General features: G+C 37.0%; 1 protein-coding gene across 4 annotated transcripts in view; it reads right to left on the reverse strand.

Annotated features, from left to right (window-relative positions):
• TBC1D12 (TBC1 domain family member 12) overlaps nucleotides 1-22,466 on the reverse strand; it is a 102,171-nt gene that overhangs the window by 64,181 nt on the left and 15,524 nt on the right. For 2 of the 4 annotated variants that reach the window (XM_045810076.2, XM_045810077.2), the window contains one exon: nucleotides 3,165-3,288. In XM_045810076.2, the coding sequence (XP_045666032.2) occupies nucleotides 3,165-3,288 (124 nt within the window). Of the gene's footprint in view, nucleotides 1-1,546; nucleotides 1,603-2,325; nucleotides 2,471-3,164; nucleotides 3,289-22,466 lie in introns of those variants that run through there. The other 2 variants (XM_045810078.2, XM_045810080.2) reach the window with 2 other exon arrangements.

A 22,466-nucleotide genomic window follows, 5' to 3' on the forward strand; every position in this document is an offset into this window, starting at 1 on the left:
GTTAAAAAAATATATAACACCACATATGTAAAAAATATACACACTTAATTATATGTGCTTGCACACAAAAAATTAATTTTAAAAGGCGTAAAAATGTGAAGGGAAAGTGAAAGGAAACATATCTTCCTATAATGTTTTACATTTTATAGAGAATGTAATCATGTGTTAACTGTGTAATAATTGAGAAAGAAAAAAGTTTGTAAATAAAACCCTACTTTTCTATATAGTTACTTTATAATCTTACAAATGTCTTTCCACTAAAAAGAAAATTCTGGCCCTATAATATATTCATACTTAAGAATACATCAACTCCTTTCTGAATATCTGCTTTAAAAAATTATTATTCTATGAAATACTCTCCATCCTCTAATCTCTCAATAAATCTTACTATTTTGCCACTCAAAAAGCAAGTAAGGAATCCTTAGAAAGCCCAGCGGAATGTACTTTCCTTTTGTATTTTTAGCACTGCCTCACTTTTTCAGGCACTTTTACACTGGAATTACTAGCTCCCTTCATTTTCTACAGCCTGAATAACATAAGGCCCTGCCCTAAAACATGAAAGATGTGTCCTGGGGCGCCTGGGTGGCTCAGTCAGTTAAGCGTCTGCCTTTGGCTCTGGTCAAGCACCACGTCTGGCTCCAAGCCCAGTACAGAGTCTGCTTCTGTACCTCTGCTCTGCCCACACCTCCCCACTCACAGTCTCCCTCTAAAATAAATAAATTAAATTAAAGAACGAAAGAAAGTTGTGCCCTAACATTCTTCATGTCTTTATACCTTCATTTTTGATTACTGACTCTTAACATATAATATTCATTCAAAAGAAGTACATGGTAAAGGACCTCAAACATACTTTTATATTCATATGTTTTACAGAGTTTAAAAGTCAGGACTGTGAAAATATGTTTTCAAGTGGGAACAGAGATACAAAGTTATAAATTTACTGTTACCAATAAAAGAAAATCATGCCCACCTTGAAAATGACAACGGCAGGGAAGAGGAGAGCAAAGTCAGACAAACGGGGAGGAGAGGACATACACAGAAACAGGGAAAAAGAAAGCAGAGAGGCAGAAACAGGTTCCATCCATGGGCAGACACATATTTTGAGTGTGGAAATGGACCAGAAGAACAAAGACTTCACTATCTACCACACCTCCCAGAAAACAAACGACCATAGGTACGCTAGTACCTATACATCGCAGGAAAGTTCAAAAATGACAAGTAGCAGGTAGGAGATATCATCACTTGTAAAAGGACTACAGAGGAGAGCAACTGCATTTCAACTCTACTCCCTCTTCCCACATGAAAATAGGAGTTGTTCTTTCCCTGACTACTCATCAAATTTTCACACTATATGAAAGAGAATGTGATGTCTTAGTTTTCCAAAATGAAAATAGCTAATTAAAAGTATACAGCATATAAGTAAGCAGATAATTACCCAACCAGTAATTTATTTGGATACTTGTCGCAGAATGTTAGTTTACATAAAGATATAAAAGTATGCACATGCATATTTAATGTAAACGATCATGAAGTCAAGAATACAAACCTTCAATAGCAAGACCACTGTTTTGCCTCTAGAGGGCGAACTTGGTCTTCTGGAAAACTCTAGACAAGAGAAGTTACTTTCAGACTTTACAAAAAAAAGTTAAAATTTAAGATGTTGAGATAGCAAAAATTCCCAAACTTTCTTGGTTAACAGTGCCCTTAGCGTAGCATTAATTTTTTTATGGCTCCCCCTAAACCAAAAGAAATACCTAAGTATTCTGTTTAATAAGTAGTTATGCCCAACAATTTAATAAGGATTTATGTCCTAACACTTAGTATAGTCACTTGAAAAAATAATACACATAAATTGAAGGGGAAAAGGTTTTCATTCTTAAATAACCACAATTACTAATTAGACATGTATGCTTGTTGTCCACTGCATAATTTCACAAATCTTGAAATCAGACGACATGATCACACTCGTTTCCTGTTGAACACTGATTTTTGCACAGTAGCTGATTTTCATCACAGCAACCTCAGAAAACCAGATTTACAAAGATATGATGCCACAGAAAAAAATATAGTGCCATTTAGTGTCAAAATTATGTATAATCTCAAGCTAACAGTCTGTACTGTATCCACCAGACGTGGAGTATCACTGACTCAGCCACTGCTCCCCTGTGCGTTAGCGGCAGCACATGGAGTACCCGGGCTCACAGGCTGCAAAACACAACACTACAGTTTCAAGTCCCAGCAGCTGTATAAACTAGTCAATATTTTAAGTAAATAAAATTAACTACAACAAATGTTTTTAAAGATTTAAAAATTTTCTTGTATTACCTGGGAAACCAGTTTTTCTTTGAGCAATAAAAGGAACACTATTAAATCCTTAATGGAAGATATTTTTTCCAAGTTGAATGATGATTGTTGTCTTAATGTGATTATTTTTATACACAATGGTTGTGTTGAATCTGAAAAACTACAACTGGGTAGGAGAGAAATAGGAAATGTATTACATACATATCTCCTTCTGAGCAACAACTTCTTGGAACTTAGAAATGCCTGCAAACTGATGCAGTCTCACTGATCTCCTAGTACTAATGGAGCCCAAGTTCAAGAGTCAAGTAAGATCCGAAATTTTTAAGAGCTTCAGAACACGGACATTAATACAGATAGTAGAAGAATTGACTCCGAAATTACTGGAAACAGATTATACATCCACCTATCTCACAAAGTCCTTGGTTCAGGCAGAACACCAGAAAAATGACCAAAGAAGGTGTTCAGCCTCAAAATTTACTCATTTTGCTTTCTACTGTTTCACCCATTGACAACTCCCTGCATCCATAAAATCTCTCCACTGGCAAACACTACCATACGCAATTAGAAGTCAAAGTATGCGGTAAGACTGCTTAGCTAAAAAGAAAAACAAAAAACCAAAAAGCTTTCCAAGGAATAACTAGGAAAAAAAAAATCAATGTTCTATCACTTCAGAGAATTTTCACAACCATAAAAGATAACTGAAAATATGTTCGTTTTTTTTTAATTAAGGTTACTACAAATACTAATAATCCCCAAATTTTACACATAGAAAAAGTATGAATGAAAGTGGAATATGATTAATTATCAAGAAAAAATATTTGAAAAGCTAAGACAAACCACGTGGCTCTATTAGTACTTACCTGTTGAATGATTTTGGAAGTTTTCTGAAGATTCTCTCTGGGAGGGACTTTACCAAATAATTTCCAACCAGGGGCACTATGGACAACTGATTTGAGTTCCTTTGTCCTTTTTGGAAAAAGGTTTCTGAAACACAGAAAAGTTACATGAATTGTGTTTTTGGTAACCAGAGCACTACATAATAATTTTTAAAGTATGTTTATACCCAAGACAAATACAAAATACTTTTAAATTAAATTCTTTTTATTTTTTAAAGATTTTTTAATTTTTAAGTAATCTCTACACATAACACAGGACTTTAACTCACAACCCTGAGATCAAGAGTTGCATGCTCCACCAACTGAGCCAGCCAGGTGCCCCTAAATGAAATTATTTCTATTACTTATACAACTATTAGACTAACAAGACTTAATTAAGAATACCTGACCTACAGAGAAATATTAGAAAAATTATCAAGAGATATTAGAGAGATAAACAAATTGGGAGAAAAATGATAGCTGCAAATAAACTGTAAATAAAAATGAGAGCTGTAAATAAAATGTAAATATTTGCTTTGAATTAGTTACAAAGTATACTAGAACTGACTATACGTGTACTTGACAAAGCCAAGAATCTGAGAACAAAAACGTTAAAGAGAATCTGTATAAAATAGGTTACGTAATATAATCTTTTGGGAAAATACTATTTAATTATTTTCAGTAATAATTTGTTATTATTTGCAATAAAAGGGCATCTACTGATCCTCCATTGCTATAATACATGCTTATGTAAATTGTTTCCCTAGGACAGATATGTACAAGAAAGCTTATTGCCAAAGAGTCAATAAATAGCCAGGGAAGAAAGTATCTCTTGCGGTGCCTGGATGGCTCAGTCAGTTGAGCGTCAGATTCTTGGTTTCAGCTCAGGTCCTATCTCAGGGGTCATGGGATCGAGCCCCACGTTGGGCTTCGCACTCAATGTGAAGTCAGCTTGGTATTCTCTGTCCCTCTCCCTCTGCCCCTCCCGCTCCTGCTCTCTCTCTAAAATAAATATATAAATCTTAAAAAGATTTTTTTAAAAAGTATCTCTTATTGAAATCTAAAGGAAACTTGCACAAGGATCAAGGACTTTTTTTAAAAGACTTTTTATTTATTCATTTGAGAGAGAGTGTGTGCAAGAGCACAAGCAGGGGGAGGGTCAGGGGGAGAGGGAGAAGCAGACTCCCCACTGAGCAGGGAGCTCCACTCAGGGCTTGATCCCAGGAACCTAGGATCACGACCTGAGCTGAAGGCAGACACTTAACTGACTGAACTACCCAGGTGCCCCCAAGGATCAAGGATTTTACTTCTTCATCTCTAGGCCCTTACCAACCGAACTAAGTATCTATAGCAGATATAAGCAGGAATGACATTCAAAATATATATCCATCAATAAAGCATGACCAGGGCACTCTCAGAAAGGTACTAATGAATCCAACTGAATAGGAATCCTTCTTATAAGCTGTGATTTAAGTCATTAAGAAAATTTTTAATTTGCACAGTTACAAGTTATCTGAAGTCCTAAATAACTTGGCTTATCTACATTCAAAGTATCATATATCTGTTCTTAAAAGTACATTATTGTGATGATAAAAAGGAGTTAAGTTTTTAAAGCATAATGTTTTGTTTTATTTTTTAAGATTTTATTTATTTATTTGACAGAGAGAGAGACAGCCAGTGAGAGAGGGAACACAAGCAGGGGGAGTGGGAGAGGGAGAAGCAGGCTCCCAGCGGAGGAGCCCTATGTGGGGGCTCGATCCCAGGACCCCGAGATCACGCCTTGAGCCGAAGGCAGACGCTTAACGACTGAGCCATCCAGGCACCCCTAAAGCATAACGTTAAAGCCATTCTTTAAGTTTAGAAAGGTATCAATGGACTCCTACAAAAGAATGTGGACTAATCCATAATACACTCCCATTTCCTTGGGTGTGCAGTGGAAGTGAACTGATGACAACGTAGAGTAATTTCTACTTAGGATGCTCTAGAAGTTTCATTTCAGAGACTATATATAGTGACTCAATTCTCTACTTAATAAGATCTCTAGATTGGAGTTTTAATAATGACTATATGGTATATTTAGAACATACAATTTCAAGCCTCAAAGGATGGCCTATTAATTTAAATAACATTTGATATCTTGTGTGTTAATAACAGAATTTCTATGAGCATTTCTCCTTCAAAATGAACATGAAACTGTCAAATTTTCTTAATAGAGGGCACTGAAAAGACACTGAAAGAGAAAGGAGCTCTCCTGTGGTTTCCAGCCGCTGCAGAATCAGTCAGTGGTATGGGTGTGAGGACACCCAGTAGAATTCTACTCAGTCACATGCCCAGGACATGTAATCTTTCAGCAAATTTGCAGCATCGGCAAACAGCCTGGAGATGGCTTTTCTGCAGCCCTCTTGATATGGAAACTAGTACGCCAAAGGCTTCCTGCTGGCAGTGATATACCAGTTCCCTCAGTAAGCCCCACACAGCTCACCAGTACTCCCTGGCACTCCTCACCAAGCCATGCTATGCTTGCCCTACCAGCCCCTCTGTGGCTTGGCTATACTCCAAAGGTTTGCCATCCAGCCATGCTAAACACAGGAGAAAAATCTTTGTCACCATGGTTTATGCAAAAAATTATTGAATATGACATCAAAGTCATCCATCAAATAATTTTTTTAATTTTTTAAAAAAGACTTTATTTATTTATTTGAGAGAGAGAGTGCACATGTGTATAAGCAGGGAGAGGGAGAAGCAGACTTCATACTCAGCAAGGAGCCTGAGTGGGGATAGCACCTGGGACCCTGGGATCATGACCTGAGCCAAAGGCAGGCACTTAACCGACTGAGCCACGCAGGTGCCCCTAAAATAAAAAATTGATAAACTGGCCTTAATCAAATTTAAAACAAATTTAAATAAAATCTGCAGTTCAAAGGCATCACTGATGCACAATGGAAGAATAGGAAGATCTAGAGGTCAGCTCCTCCCCCAAAGTAAAAACTGAGCTGGAAAGAGAAATTGTAATCAACAGTTTTTGAACTCGAGAAACTTATCAAACACTTGTAACAAACAGGGAAGTACATGAAAGAAGAGGGTGCTGATCCTTCCTAAGTCTACCTACCACATGTGTAAACCAACTACCTTCTACCAATTCCTCAGCCCTTCCCTCCCAAAGCAGCGGGAATTAGGAGCCCATGTTTCTGAAGTGGTTGATGCATAAGGAGGGATAGTTGGGATCACGTCTTTCTAAAACTTGGCACTATGAATCTGGGTTGGTCTGGCAGTGCCTTGAGGGACCAGCACAGACACCTGTATCAGTTCAGTCATTTTGCAGCAGTGGCTTCTACTGGCGGTGTCTACTGGAACATTAAAAAAGATAAAACTCTTGCGACGCCAGGGTGGCTCAGTCCTTTAAGCATCTGCCTTCACCTCAGGTCATGATCCTGGGGTCCTGGGATCAAGTCCCACATCGGGTTCCCTGCTCAGCTGGGAGCCTGCTTCTCCCCTCTGCCTGCTGCTCCCCCTGCTTGTGCTCTGTCTGTCAAATAAATAAATGAATAAAATCTTAAAAAAAAAAAAAAGATAAAACTCTTTTGTCTCTCTTTTTGAGCCAGACATTTAAGGAAAAAATCTTTTTCAGGCTACCAGCTGAATGCAGAAATAACAACAGAAACTTGTGACGTCACACAAAAACAATTATATACTTTGCAAAACAGTTTGGAAACATCACAAATGGATGAATCTAGCACTCAACAAACAAAAATCAGCAATCACTGAAGAGTTAACAGATTTACAGAATACATTATAGTAATCAGAACGTCCAGGTCTCAACAAAAAATTACAATACACACAAAGAAAGAACAAGTATGAACCATTCACAGGAACAAGATTTGACAAAAACATCCCTGAGGAAGTCCAGACAGTGGAACTACTACTCAAAGATGTTAAATTATACCCAATAAACTAAAGGAAACCACAAAGAAATGGGGAGTAGGGCATGCATGAACAAAACAAGAACATCCACAAGGCAAAAGTACTATTGGAACCAAACAAATTCTAGAGCTGAAAACTACCATAATTAAAATGAAATATTTTTCTTTTCTTTTTTTTAAGATTTTATTTATTTGGGGATGACTGGGTGGCTCAGTTGGTTAAGTGTCTGCATTCAGCTCAGGTCATGATCCCAGAGTCCTGGGATCGAGTCCCACATCAGGCTCCTTGCTTAACAGGAAGTCTACTTCTCCCTCTCCCTCTGCCTGCTGCTCCCCCTGCTTGTGTGTTCTCTCTCTCTGACAAATAAGTAAATAAAACCTTAACAACAACAACAAAAAAAAGGACAAAGAGAAAATTTAGAAAACAACAAGAGAGAAGCAAATCCCACAAACAAGGGATCTTCGGTAAGATTAACAACTGATTTTTCATCAGAAACCAAAAAGTCAGACATGTTAGTTGTTGTTGTTGTTTTTTAAGATTTTACTTATTTATTTGACAGAGAGAGAGTGAGCACAAGTAGAGGAAGCAGCAAGCAGAGGGAGAGGGAGAAGCAAGCTCCCTACTGAGTGGGGAGCCCGATATGGGACTTGACCCTGGGATCATGATCTGAGCTGAAGGCAGACGCTTAATGACTGAGCCACCCAGGCGCACCATGGCATGTTAGTTTTACATGAGACCTCTACTAAATTTTTCGAGATACAGATTGCACCAATATTGTATAAACTATTTTAGAGAATGAGAGAGAGAATAATCCTTAATCATATCTCTAAGGCCAATATGAACTCAGTAAAAAAACCAGGCACAAACAGCTTAAGAGAGTAAAATTACAGACCAATCTAACTCATAAACACAGAAGAAATATACTAAACAAAATATTAGCAAACTAAATATAAACTGTAAAGACAGATGAATACATCATGACTAGGTTGGATTTGTCTCAGGAATGCAAAGGTAGTCAAACATTAAAAGATCTTAAATGTTATTCAATACGTTAACAGAAAACAGGAAAAAAAAACTATGATAATCTCAGTGCTGAAAAAAGATGGTAGAGTCAAACATTCTATTCACGATAGAAACTACAAAAGATAGCTAGAAGAGAACTTCCTTAAGGACACCTACCAAAAACCCACAGTAAAGGTCATTCTTTTTTTTTTTTTTTTTAAGATTTATTTCTTTATTTATGAGAGAGAGAGAGAAAGAGAAAGAGCACGGAGGGGCAGAGGGAGAGGGAGAGAATCTCAAGCAGACTCCCCACAGAGCACAGAGCCTCATGTGGGGCTCAGTCCCACAACCCTGAGATCATGACCTGAGTTGAAATCAAGAGTTGGACGCTTAACCAACTGAGCCACCCAGTTGCCCCAGTAAATGTCATTCTTAATAAAATGTCAGAAACATTGTCTTTTAAAATAAGGAACAAGACAAGGATGCCACTGATCTCACTTCTATTCAACTTTGTTTCGAAGGTCTTAGTGTAATCAGGTAAGAGAAAGAAATAAATGGTAGAAGGATTGGAAAGGAAGAGCAAAAGCCATTATGCATAGATAATATGAAAATCTGTACTTAAAAACTCCATAATATACTATCAAATTACTAGAAATAAAGAGTTTAGCAAATGGTTAGCTAGAAGATCAAAAAACAGAACCCAGCTTTGACTTTGTATCTATCAACAATACCTAGAAATAAAAGATGAAAGCGATACCAGTATCAACAAAATATAAGGTACCTAGGAGCACCTGGCTGGCTCAGTTGGAAGAGCTTTTGACTCTTGATCTCAGGGTTATAAGTTTGGGCCCCACATACGGGGTGTAGAAATTACTTAAATAAATCTTAAATATATATATATATAACCTAGAAATAAATCTAACCAAAGTTTTATAAGACCCTTATGGGGAATGGATACAATTATCCTGAAACATATTAAAGAAAACCTAATTAAATAGAAAGACAGCTTATATTAATAGAAAGAACACTACCATAAAAATATAAATTCTCCCCAAATCCATCTATAGATTGTACACAACTCCCATCATAAGCTCAACAAGGCTTTTTTTTTTTTTTAAGACTTTATTTATTTATTTGAGAGAGCGAGAGAGACAGCAGAAGCAGGGGGAGGGGCAAAGGGAGGGAGAAGCAGGCTCCCCGCTGAGCAAGGAACTCAACATGGGGCTCTATCCCAGGACCCTGGGATCATGATCTGAGCAGAAGGCAGATGCTTAACTGACTGAGCCACCCAGGTTCCCCTCAACAAGGTTTTTGAAAAACTTGACAAAACTCTAAAACGTATACTGAAGAGTGGACCAAAAAGAGCCAAAACACTTTGAGGGAAAAAAAGGGGGGGGGTAAAGCTGAGGTGCCCTACCGAAGATAACCAAATTCACTAAAACCACTTTTTTGAAGATTTTATTTATTTATTTGAGAGCGAGAGCACGAGCAGGAGGAGGGGCAGAGGGCAGGGGAGAAGCAAACTCCCTGCTGAGCATGGAACCCAAAGCTGAGCCTGATACCAGGACCGGGAGATCCTAACCTGAGCTGAAGACAGATGCTTAACCAACTGAGCCGCCCAGGTGCCCCAAAAACCATTGTTTTAAGACAGCATAGTAATGGCCCAGGGATGAAAAAATTGATCACTGGAAAAACAATACACAACTCAGAAACACACAAAAGCATAAGTGGAAACAGAGGTGGCACTGCAATCAATGACAACAGGATGGATCATTTAAAAAATGACGCTAGGGGGCTCCTAGGGGGCTCAGTCTGTTGAGTGTCCAACTCGTCATCTCAGCTCAGGTCTCAATCTCAGGTTGTGAGTTTGAGCCCTGCATTGGACTCCAAAATGGGCATGGAGCTGCCTTTCTTTTTAAAAGTATAAAAAAAAAAAAAATGATTCTGGGACCTTTGGCTATCAATGCGGGGAAATGAAACTGGATCCCTACCATATATAAGAGTCAGTTCCCAATGGATTAAATAGTTAGCTCTGAATAGTAAACTTGCAAAGTTTTAGAAAGAAATAAAGAGAATTTTTAAATAAACTCATAGCAGTGAAGAATCTAAAAACAAGACCCAAAAGCACTATCATTTTTTTTAAACTTAATTAAATCACAACATTAAAATTAAGGACTTCTTTTCATGGGGCAATATAGAAAAAGTAAAAAGACAAAAATCTGGGATGTCTGAGTGGCTCAGTCGGTGAAGCGTCCACCTTTGCTTCAGGTCATGATCCCAGGGTCCTGGGAGGGAGTCCCACATAGGCCTCAGCGGGGAGTCTGCTTCTCCCTCTCCCTTTGCACCCCTCCCCGCTTGTATGTGGGTGCGCTCTCTCTAATAAATAAATAAAATAAAAAACCACAAATCTGGAGCAGAAACTACAACACAAATAAATGACAAAAGATTGGTATATAAAAAATATAAAGAACTCCAACTCATCATTTCCTAAGTGACAAACTGTCTAATAAAAAAGATAAAAACCATTAAAAGTATTGCACAAAGACGCCAAATGGCAAATAGAGAAATTTATCAGAAGATATTTAGCCTCATTTGTAATTATTGAGCCCACAAACTAAAACCAGAATAACATTTTATTTACACAGGATTGGCAAAAACTAAGAAATCTGATAATACCAGATTTGGAGGGAGAAAAATGCGGCTAGGATTTGACAACAGTGTGATCACACATCGGTTTCTAGCTCGTAAAGCTGAACACTTGCATATACTACCATCTAGTGATTACCCTTCTGGCCACATGCTCTAAAGTTCTGGACATGTGCACTAGAAGACACATTCAAGAACATTCAAGGAACACTATTCAAAACAGCAAAAATCCCAAACAGTTTAATAATCCACTGGCAGAAGAATGGAAATTAAATTGTGACGTGTTATTAAATGTAATATTGTTCCTCAATGAACAAAAACCAAAGCTACATCCATCAACATGGATGAATCTTAAAAACAATGCTGAGTTTTAAAAACAAACAAAAATGCAAGATGCAGAAGAGTACACACAGTATACCACTTTTATGAAGCTCTAAAACAATATAATAGAGCAATAAGAAAAATGTTCTGGCAAAAACTATTGCTTAAATCACTAAATGAATTCAGGTTAGTTGTTACCTCTTAGGGCTGAAAAGGATAGTAAGACACTCACAGGTATATTTTCAACACTATTGATAATGCTCTATTTCTGAGACTCGGTAAAGGGTTCACCAATGTATACCATGCCACATAACGCACGTATCTGTTACATGTTTTCTTCCATACGTGTCCAAAAAAATACTAGTTTTTATTAAGTTATGTAAACCTAACATCCTGACGGGAACTCCCTGATAACTGGAGAGCATCATATAAATAGTCAAAAGATGGCATATTCTGAATCTACCACTGGGGAGCTATAAAGTTAGCCTTTTTCTACCTACATAGTGCTGAATATCCACTTTTGCCACAAGCTTAGGTATACTTCTTTGGGTCAAAGTTGATAAACATTTCAGATTTTAAGTACTCCTCTTCGGGTCAATTCACATCTCCATATAAATTTGTCTCAATCATCATACTGAGGTAGTTAACTGGGTCAGAAGACTTCATGCCAGCAATTAGCTCTGGGGCAGGGGGGGAGAAAGAAGTGTACAATGAACAATAAGTTTGTTTGGTTGGTTTTTACAACTACCACCAACTCTAATCATTGACCAGAATCAGATCTTTCACTACAATCTTGTTTCAAATCTAAAAACCCATCAATTGCTTGCCTCCTCACAATGCATAAACAAGGTGGTTTTATGAAGGGAAAAAAATTTCATTTCATTCTCTACACTAGAAATGTAGAATTATGTATATAATTAAAGCAGGCTAACATAAAATAGAAGGGGTTATGCAGTTTTTTCAAATGCAGTGAAATACAGCTTCAAATAATGTGACCTGGCTAAGAATACAGACATAGCAGAATGAGGAGACCACAAGCATGAGATATAGTTATACCAAGAGAAAGTAATAATCACAGATCAGAAAATTCTCCACACGCAGAGCTTTACAGAGAGCCCTTTGGGGTGGTCATATCTCTATACTTTTACCTACGATTAAGGTATTGTAATCACAATCAAACCTATTCTCATATAAAAAACTAGAGGGTACACAGAGAAATACTGTTCATCAGGCCACCTATAAGTTACAGACTCTTTATAAATCATAGCCAAAATGCCAAATATACATGAATCTTTTAGCAAAGACCATTAGAAATTATCCTGTATCACAAAAAGCCTGCATGTGGGTTTACGTCTGAAATTAATTTTTAAGAATATTTTAGACTTCCAAAATTGAAGTCAAGGAATACTAACATCTTAAACCAAACAATAGTAGGCCTTTCTATGAATGTAGTTTCTGAAGAATCATGATATGATTGGAAAGGATAAAAAGGAAAAAAGCAAAATAAATACATAAGCTCCACAACAGAAAGCCTGGTTTCAACATGTTTTATAGTATAATATTACACTGATAATGAGTTCAGCATGAAGTTTAAATTTTAATTAAATCATTAAAAGAAACCAAAGACAAATACCTTAAGCTTACATATCCAATAAACTTTAGTTACTGTAACAAATTTCCGTAAAAGAAATATGAGCCAACAGGTATCCAATTGCTAAGAAAGGCCACCAGATAATGTTCCACATTAATTTCTTATGCCACTAAGAAATTTTGGATTAGGTTTTCAGGTTATTCCCTGCCACAAAAACTGTACAATGTTAACTAAAAGGCATATACCTGCAACACAAAGTAATTTTAAGATATTGTTACAAATACATGAAATTGTATTAAAATAGCACAGATCAAATGGGTTCTACTAGTCAGTCTAGGATAAGAGTACCACTCTATTAAGTCTTAAGGGAAAATATAAGAAAAAGGTACAGTAATAGTTCAAAAACATGTCATATGCTGTCATTCTTCCTATACCCCATCCCTTGTCCCACAATCTACTATCAAGGGACTGGTGAAGCTGAGGTCTCAGCGCAAATAAATGTGTGGGACTAAGTTTCTCCTCACCACCTTTTCAAACTGAATACACACACACACACACACACACACACACACACACACACAGAGTTCCCTTTTTTCTATCCCCCAACATATTCAAATTTCTTAGTCAACATTAAAGGTTCTTAGCAAAATCAACCAAATGTGTTCAAGCACCCATACACAAAAAAGGGGACAGCTCTTCCTCTCTGGATTCCAGAGGTAGAGCTTGACTGTATGAATGAGATTTACATGGCAGTGTTGTGAGGAAAAGGTTACTCCTACTCTGTATTCTTCATGTTTCAGGGGAGAGATGGAGAGGAGGGGCACTCCTGGCTTCTTTCTGTTCCCTCACTCATCTCCTCCACCTGAGGGGTTAAATTTTGGTGACAGACATAGCTGCCTAACAGCAGAGAAGATACAGTTTGCTCTGCTTTCCTAACAATATGAGGTTAGGTTTCCTCTGTACCCTCTGCCTCCAACTCCCTAGGGAAAGGCCTGCTCTGCTAGTGAGCAGCTGGGTCTACCAGGTGACGTGTCAGAAGGCACACAGCAGCCAAAGGCATGTCTTTCAATTCAGTTTCATCAGCATAAAGCTGATGTTTTAAGGTCCCATTTATCTGTGTCTTACGTATTTTTTTCCTACTGATTCCAAACTCAGATGGGCTGATAAAGAAGTGTTTTTTTACCAGTTCTCCCCAAACTCCAAAAGTCAAGTTTTTAGAAGTTGAAAGTATCTTATTACTTCAGATACACTGGAGATATTAAAAACTATTTTTCTAGTTTGGGTGTTTTGGGTTTGTTTTTTTTTTTTTTCATTCTGTGACAACATCTTGTCTAGAGAACAGGAAATGGTAGTGGCAATCCATCTTTTCTCCATTAAGTTCATTCTCTTATCCCCAGTCAACGCTATGTTCACACACACAACTATCGACACACACAGAGACATAAACACACCATCTTCCATTCTCTCCTCTAATCTGTGTCTGCTCTTTTTAGCAAAAAGAAAATGAGAAAATCTGTTGTACCAGCTAAGAAACAGCACTAGGTGAGAAGCAGCAGTTCAATGTTTCCATATCACTGAAAACATAAAAAGGAAAAAGAGGCACACCAAGAAAAAAACTGATGTGGGGATTAAAAGAAAAAAAAATTTTCTCAGTGGCTTTTATAATAAAGGTTGGTGAATGTTTCTAGCTTATTAATACTAATATTTGCTTCACATATCTGTGTATCTGTGTCCATTTCATTTTTCCAAGATTTCATTTCTTTTACCACACAAAAAGAGTTACACATGATAAAACAATTAGAACACTTGCCTACTCACCGTATTAAAGGATAAAGCTAACCAAAAAGGGGCAAAACTTACACAGTGATTTCTAAAGTAGCAGAATCTCCAGGGCTTCGGTCTTCAAGAACTGGCAAGCCCATGTAAACATGACAAAACCATATAAATTCTGAGACAAAACCATGTAAATTCCATAATTTCTCAGACTATGGAATTTGACAGTTATAGAAAACTGGGACTGCCTAAATTGTCAATCTTTTTTCTGCCAACAACGTCAGCTCCAGGGGGGAAAAATCACTCTTTTTGCCTAACATTTACACCTACATGACTATTTTAACTTTTTAGATTAAATTCTAATCATCATTTACATGGGGTTGTACATAAAAAGAGGTTAGAATGCTTTTCTGAACAGTTAAGAATCCAACTTCAATCAAAAATAAAATCAGCTAAAAAAACAAAACAAAACTAGAAATCATGACCTGCTCTTCGAACACTGTCTCAGTAGAAACTGGACTGCTGAAAACACATGAACTTCCTGGACTTTGTACTTAAGTTTCCCCGAAGCATAATAGAAAGCCAAAAAGAAAACATTATCTAGTGATCATGGAATGCCACGGTTGACTACATAATTAATTCAAAGAAGTAGAAGTACTGTCTCTTTAAAATTCAGTACTTTGGCTACCCTTGAGTATTTTGGATTAAAGATCTGGCATGAAGATTACTTACATTCTTTCCAAACCTCAATCATTTTTCAGTTGAAAACGACTTTCAGCTGACTGTATGCAAAAAAAGTACTTTTTCTGCCAGATAACTAAGGGTTTTTTTTAATTCCAAGAATTTTTTTTCAGGCTTTTTCTGGATCTTCTCTTTGTTGTTATTACAAATTGTAAAAATAAAAAAATACAAAATTTTTATTTAATATACACTGCTAAACTAACCTACATATTCTCAGAGATTGGAACTATCAAAAAAGGACAGAATTCAGTATTACTTTTTGTCAAACACACACACACACACACACACACACACACACACAGAATTTCAAGGCTTAAAGTAAAGGTTAGGGGTGCCTGGGTGGCACAGTCGGTAAGCCGTCTGCCTTCGGCTCAGGTCATGATCCCGGGGTCCTAGGATGGAGCCTCACATGGGGCTCCCTGCTCAGTGGGAAGCCTGCGTCTCCCTCTCCCACTTCCCCTGCTTGTGTTCCCTCTCTCACTGTCTCTGTGTCAAATAAATAACTAAAATCTTAAAAAAAAAAAAAAAAAAGTAAAGACTATATATATATATATTTTATATATATATATATATTTTTTTTTAACTATTTTAGAGCTGCGAGGGACCATAGAGAGTAACTAGGTCAAAGGCTCTTGATCATGAATCAATGAACGTACATGAATGAGCTAGAGGAGGTCCACATGCCTCCTCAAACTGCATGCACAATTTGAAGTAAATGATGTGCTTACGTAACTTTTTCTTGGGCAGTTGTCTATAACTTCCATCAAATTCTCTAAGTATTCTATGTACCACCGCCACCACACTGGGAAAGCCTATAAAATCACTTGCCAAAAAGTCACATAGCTAGAGATCTGAGCCAGGTCTCGTGAACAGTTCCTCTTCCTTCTAACCACACTTAACTTGTTCATGTCCTTCACAGAACGATTAACATGTAAGAGCTTCATAACTATGCCTATTCCCTTTCATTCTACACATTGCCAAAATGCTTTTTGATACTCATTTGAAGTTCAAAAATACAAATTATTTTCTTCTTCCTCCTATGTTCATGTCAGCAAGTCACCTTGTGGTATATCTTATTTCTTTTTGTAAGCAAATATTTATTTATTTTTTAAGTAATCTATACACCCAACACGGGGCTTGAACTCATGACCCCAAGATCAAGAGTCGCATGCTCTACCAACTGAGCCAGCCATAATAAGTTCCGGGCAATATCTTACTAATAGAGATCTTTTTATTCTTTTGTTGCACAGACAGAACAAAATAGAATACAATTTAGGGGAAAAGGAAAAAATTTTAAAATATTTTTGCTTTTGTGCTACACACCAATTGCATGTCTTGAATGCTTCATGAAGAAAATCTCCATCTCTCTACACCCAGTATAGTACCTAACACATTCAGAGGAGAGATAGAAACCACCAGAAGAAGAAAAGAGGAAGAGTATAGGAAAGAACTTTTAGAACAAGAACATGAGCAGTAACAAGGAACAACACATCAGCAAAATATGGGAAAGGTATTCCAATCACCAGGAGGTAAAGCTATCTTTTAACCTAAAAGAAACTTGGGGGGGGGGGCGCCTGGGTGGCTCAGTCGTTAAGCGTCTGCCTTCGGCTCAGGGCGTCATTCCGGAGTCCTGGGATCAAGCCCCATATTGGGCTCCTCCTCTGGGAGCCTGCTTCTTCCTCTCCCACTCCCCCTGCTTGTGTTCCCTCTCTTGCTGGCTGTCCCTCTCTCTGTCAAATAAATAAATAAAATCTTAAAAAAATAAAAAAATAATTAAAAAATAAAAGACAGTTGGGAAAGAAAGGCAAGATAACAATTGATGATGATGAATAACGCTAACCACATTTGTGAATGTTTCCATTTATGCCTCCTGCATAAACAAAAAGAAATGTTAGTGTTTTTGTTTACGATAAAAGTAAAATATATTCATATATATTTAATCTTCAATAATGGATACAGGGTTTCTTTCTGGAGTGATAAAAATGTTCAAAACTGATTGTAGTGATGGCTGCACAAGTCTGTGAATATACTAAAAACCACTGGATTGTATACTTTAAGTGGATCAGTTACATAGCATGTGATTTATACCTCAATCAAAGCATTATTTAAATAATGAAAAAATTAAAAAGTGACAATATTTAAAATATTTATCCCAGGAATGCAAGGCTCATTCAATACTTGAAAGTCAATCAACGTATTCCACCCTATTAGCAGTCTCAAGAAGAAAAACCACATGATCATATCAACTGATACATTTGACAATATCTTAAATCCATTCTTGACAAAAAAAACATACACAGAAAATTAGGAATAGAATGGAAGCTCCTTAGCCTGGTTAAGGGCATCTTAAAACACACACACACACACACACACACACACACCTTATAGCTAACATCATACTGAACTGTGGAAGATCAAATATTTTAGAGATTAGAACAAAATAAAGATGTCCACTCTCATCACTCCCTTTCAAAATCATACTGAAAGTCCCAGCCAGTGCAATAAGAAAAATAAGTCTTATATATTGATAAGGAAGAAAAAAATAAAAGTTTCTCTATTTGTATAAAACATTATCATCTATATAAACAATCCCATGGGATCCATAAAAAAACTTCTAGAACTAATAAATAACATTTAGCTTGATTATAGGATGTAAGGCAAACATCAATCAGATTTCTCTATACTAGCAGTGAATAACTGGAAACTAAAATTTTTAAAAGTAGATCATTTATAGTATCTCCAATATTAAGTATTTACATATAAATATAACAAAACATGAGCAGGATGTATATGCTGAAAAATACAAACCACTGGTGAAGGAAATCAAACAAGACCAAAATAAATGGAGAGACCTGTATTCAAGGAATAGAAAATTCAACATATTAAAAATGTCAATTCTTCCCAAGTTAATAAGGATTACCTGTAGATACGGACAAGCTGATTCTAAAATTGATATGGAAAGGCAAAGGAAGTAAAATAGACAAAACAATTCTGAAAATTTATTTAATTGTTATCTTCTGTATTTGAATACAAGCTCTATGATGTTATCACTGTATTAGACTGTGAGCTCTGTGTTCAGCACTGTATCCTTAGTGCTGTGCTTACACACGTAAATGAAAGTTTACTAATTCGGGCAGCTACAGAGGAAAAAAAAAATCACTTCTATTCCTAATTGTCTTAGTCCATCCAGGGTGTTATAACAAAATACTATAGATTTGGTGGCTTATAAACAACAGAAGCTTATTTCCTACAGTTCTGGAAGCTGGGAAGTCAAAGATAAGGCACTGGCAGATTCAGCGTCTGGTGAGAGCCTCCTTCCTGTTCACAGACTACTGTCTTTTGATTGTATCCTCACATAGTGGAAGGGATGACAGAGCTGAGATCTCTTTTATAAGGGCATTAATCCCATTCGTGAAGGCTCCACTCTCAAAGCACCTCCCGAAGTCCCCAACTTCAAATACTATCACACTGGGGATTAGGTTTCCAACATATGATGGGGGAGTACATGCCAAGATTCAGTCCTACAGCATTAGTCTAATGGAGGAGTGCAGTCTAGTGAGCCGTTATGTCTATAAACCCTCTCTACGAGCCAATTCTTGCATCATTCTCTTCTAATACTTTTCACTTTCTATCTTATATACTGATCTGAATGCAACTTTTAAACTATAAATGTACTGAGAACAGGACTGTATAACATTCGTAATGCCCTGCATATAAGCTATGTAAAACACTCACCGAATATTTTTTAAACCAACACAAAATGAAAATTGGCTGTTTTTCTTTTGATGTGCAGTTTTACAAGTTTCACCACATGTACAGATTTGCATAACTACCACCACAATTGAGGTGTACAACAACAACAGTTCCATCACCCCAAAAAATTCCATCATGTTACCTCTTTGTAATCACCCTCTCCCCTAACTCCTGTGAAGCACAGGAATGAACCTGAAGATAAACTTACAAGCCAGATTCAAGCCAGAGAAGTAAATCTTGCCTCATGCTCCCTGCCAGTATCACATCACAGCATATCAATTTACGTCTGCAATGTGATCATGGCTGACTTCACCAGAAAGGCCTTCTTCTAGTTCCTTCCTTTCCTGGAATATAGTTGCTGCTCAAATATGCCTGCTGAATGAATAAGGGAGGGCCCAGACAAACAGAAATTAAGAGGAGAATGTCAAACAACTCATTCTGGATAGAATAAACTACAAAGTACAAACAGGAAAGAATAGAGCATTTCATTTTCTTGCCCTCAAACCCTCAATAGTCCCTAATATTTATGGAAATTTTTAAATTTTTTATCCTAGTTTTAACAGCTCTTCACAACTTGAACCCAAATTATCTGTCCAACATTAGTTCCTACTACTCTTGCCACAACTAAGAGAAATATATGTGACTTTAGCATACCTGCAACCCACTCCCACTATTTGTGCATTTGCCCCAATCCCTAAAAAAGCAGTAGCCCGATGTGGTTGCATTTGTATCTTATGGCCTTGCCCTTCAGAACAGTATTCATTCATAGGCTGAGACAATCAGATTCCCAGGATTTTTTTTTTTTTTTTTTTGGTGGCCAGCAAAGCAAGGTTTATTGAGTGACAGCAAAGTGACCATACAAAGCTCCCAAGGAGGGAGAGGACCCGAAGGGGTTTCCTTTTTTTTTTTTTTTTTTTTTTTGAGTCCTAGAATTTTTAAATAGGAAACTTAGAAAATGAGTCAGTTGAAGGCTGGCAGATGCTTGAACTGATAAATCAGGTACAGCTGAGACAGCTTTATAGGGCTTCTGTAGGTGGAAACCATGCACTGAACAACCAGAAGACAGAAAGATGAGAAATACCATTTCTTGAAAAGTGGAGAAACCACTGTTCCAGGCATTCTATAGCCCACGTATATTTTATTTTCTAAATATCTACAAGATGCCTATTTCATGCCAACAATAAATCTTCCTTCATTTAAGGTAGCTTAGGTGGGCCTCTGTTCCTTAAAATTATGGACACTAATCTAACCTATTAGCCAAACTCTATATCCTTTTCCACACATTCTGTACTTTCCTGCCTCTATGCTCTATGTAACTTATATACACATTTTATTTCTCCTATTAAAGTATAAACTAAGTTGGTTACATATATATATAGAACTGTAATATAGCCAATCTAAAGATTTTATTTATTTTAGAGACAGCGAGAGCATGTATGCACCTGCAAGCAGGGGGAGGGGCCGAGGGAGAGGGAAAGAGAGAGAGAATCTCAAGCCGATTCCACGCTGAGCATGGTAGCCCCATGTAGGGCTCGATCTCGTGACCCTGAAAAATCATGACCTGAGCCAAAATCAAGATCAGATGCTTAACTGACTGAGCCACTCAGGCACCCCAAATTTGGCCAATCTAAAGTTACAACTTTTGTGCATCAAATGATACTATCAAGAAAGTATAAAGACAAGTCACAGAATGGGATAAAATATTTCCAAATCATATAACTGATAAAGGGTTAGTATTCAGAACATATAAACTCATATAACTCAACAAAAATACAAACAGCCCAATTAAAAATGGGCAAAAGATATGAATAAACATTTCTCCAAAAAAGATACACAAATATCTAATAAGCACATGAAAAGATGCTCAATGTCATTAGTCATTAGGGAAACTCAAATTAAGACCACAGGGAGATACCACTCCATACCTACTAGGATGGCTAAAACTAGGGAAAAAAAAAAAAGGATGTACAAAAAGTGGAGTCCTTGGACATTGCTGGTGGTAATGTAAAATGGTGCAGGTACCATGGAAAACAACTGGTGGTTCCTTAATAAGTTATAGATTATCGTATGACCTAACAATTTCACTCTTAGGCATAACACCCAAAATAACTTGAGAGGCATTAAAAAAAAAACTTGTACACAAATTTCACAGCAGCAGTATTCATAAAATCCAAAAGGTGAAAACATCCCAAAGAAATGTCTATCAGTGGATAAGTGGATAAAAAAATGTGGTATACCCACACAATGGAATACTATTCAGTCATCAAAAGTAGAACAGCACTGATATATGCTACATGGATGAACTTTGAAATCGTTATGCTAAATGAAAGAAGACACAAAAGGCATGTATTGTATGACTTCATTTACACAAAATATCCAGACTATGCAAACCCACTGAAACAGGACACAGATTAGTGGTTGCCAGGGAGGGGCTTGCGGGGAGAGGGGAGTGCAGTGACTGCTAATGGGTATGGAGGTTCCTTCTGGAGTAATGAATGTCTTGGGACTAGACAGCAGTGATGACTACAAACACCATGAATGCGTTAAATGTCACTAATGGTAAATTTTATATGTATTTTACCATAATAAAAAATGTTAACAGGTTTCTAAAACTGAACTTCCAATTATCAATTTTTAAAACATGATCACCAGTTTAATTAAGACTAGACCCATATCTTTAAGTATTAGTAAGTATGCCAAACCAAAAACCGTAACTAAATCACACAACTTTGTAAAGTAGGAACTATTTCAAGGAAATTCACTTTTATTTTTTTTTCTGGTAGTGTTTGGAATTAAATATATTACACAGAAAACTAAATCCCACTTAAACAAGATACAAAAATGATTTCATATCAAAATCTGTTTATTCTACATGAGCTGTTTTATCAAATCTAAAATGAAAGCTGATATTTAAATTTTTTTTTTTTTTTTTTTTTTAAGATTTTATTTTTATTTATTCGACAGAGAGAGAGACAGCCAGCGAGAGAGGGAACAGAAGCAGGGGGAGTGGGAGAGGAAGAAGCAGGCTCATAGCGGAGGAGCCTGATGTGGGGCTCGATCCCGGAACGCCGGGATCACACCCTGAGCCGAAGGCAGACGCTTAACCGCTGTGCCACCCAGGCGCCCCTGATATTTAAAATTTTTAAAAACTTTGGTGATAGCAAACAAATGTTATTTGGTATAGATTTGTAAGAATGAATAAGAATGAAAAAAATGACAAAAAATGAATCTGTTTGCTATTACTAAAGGATCAAAAATACAAGACAGAGTGCAAGAAAAAGCCAGATACATCTACTTCTACTGAAATTGAGAATAATTTGTTTTGCTAACCAGAAAAGCTGAAGAAAGGGCACCTAGGTGGCTCAGTTGGTTAACTGTCCGGCTCTTGATTTCCACTCAGGTCATGATCTCAGGGTCATGAGATCGAGCCCTGCATCAGGCTGGGCATGAAACCTGCTTAAGTCTCCCTCTCCCTCTCCTTCTGCCCTCCCTGCCCCATGTGCATGCATGCATGCCCTCTCCCCCTCTCTCAAAAAAAG

This window comes from Ursus americanus, chromosome 6 (genome assembly GCF_024610735.1).
Source record: "Ursus americanus isolate L20-20 chromosome 6, mUrsAme1.1.p, whole genome shotgun sequence".
In the NCBI taxonomy this organism is placed as follows: domain Eukaryota; kingdom Metazoa; phylum Chordata; class Mammalia; order Carnivora; family Ursidae; genus Ursus; species Ursus americanus.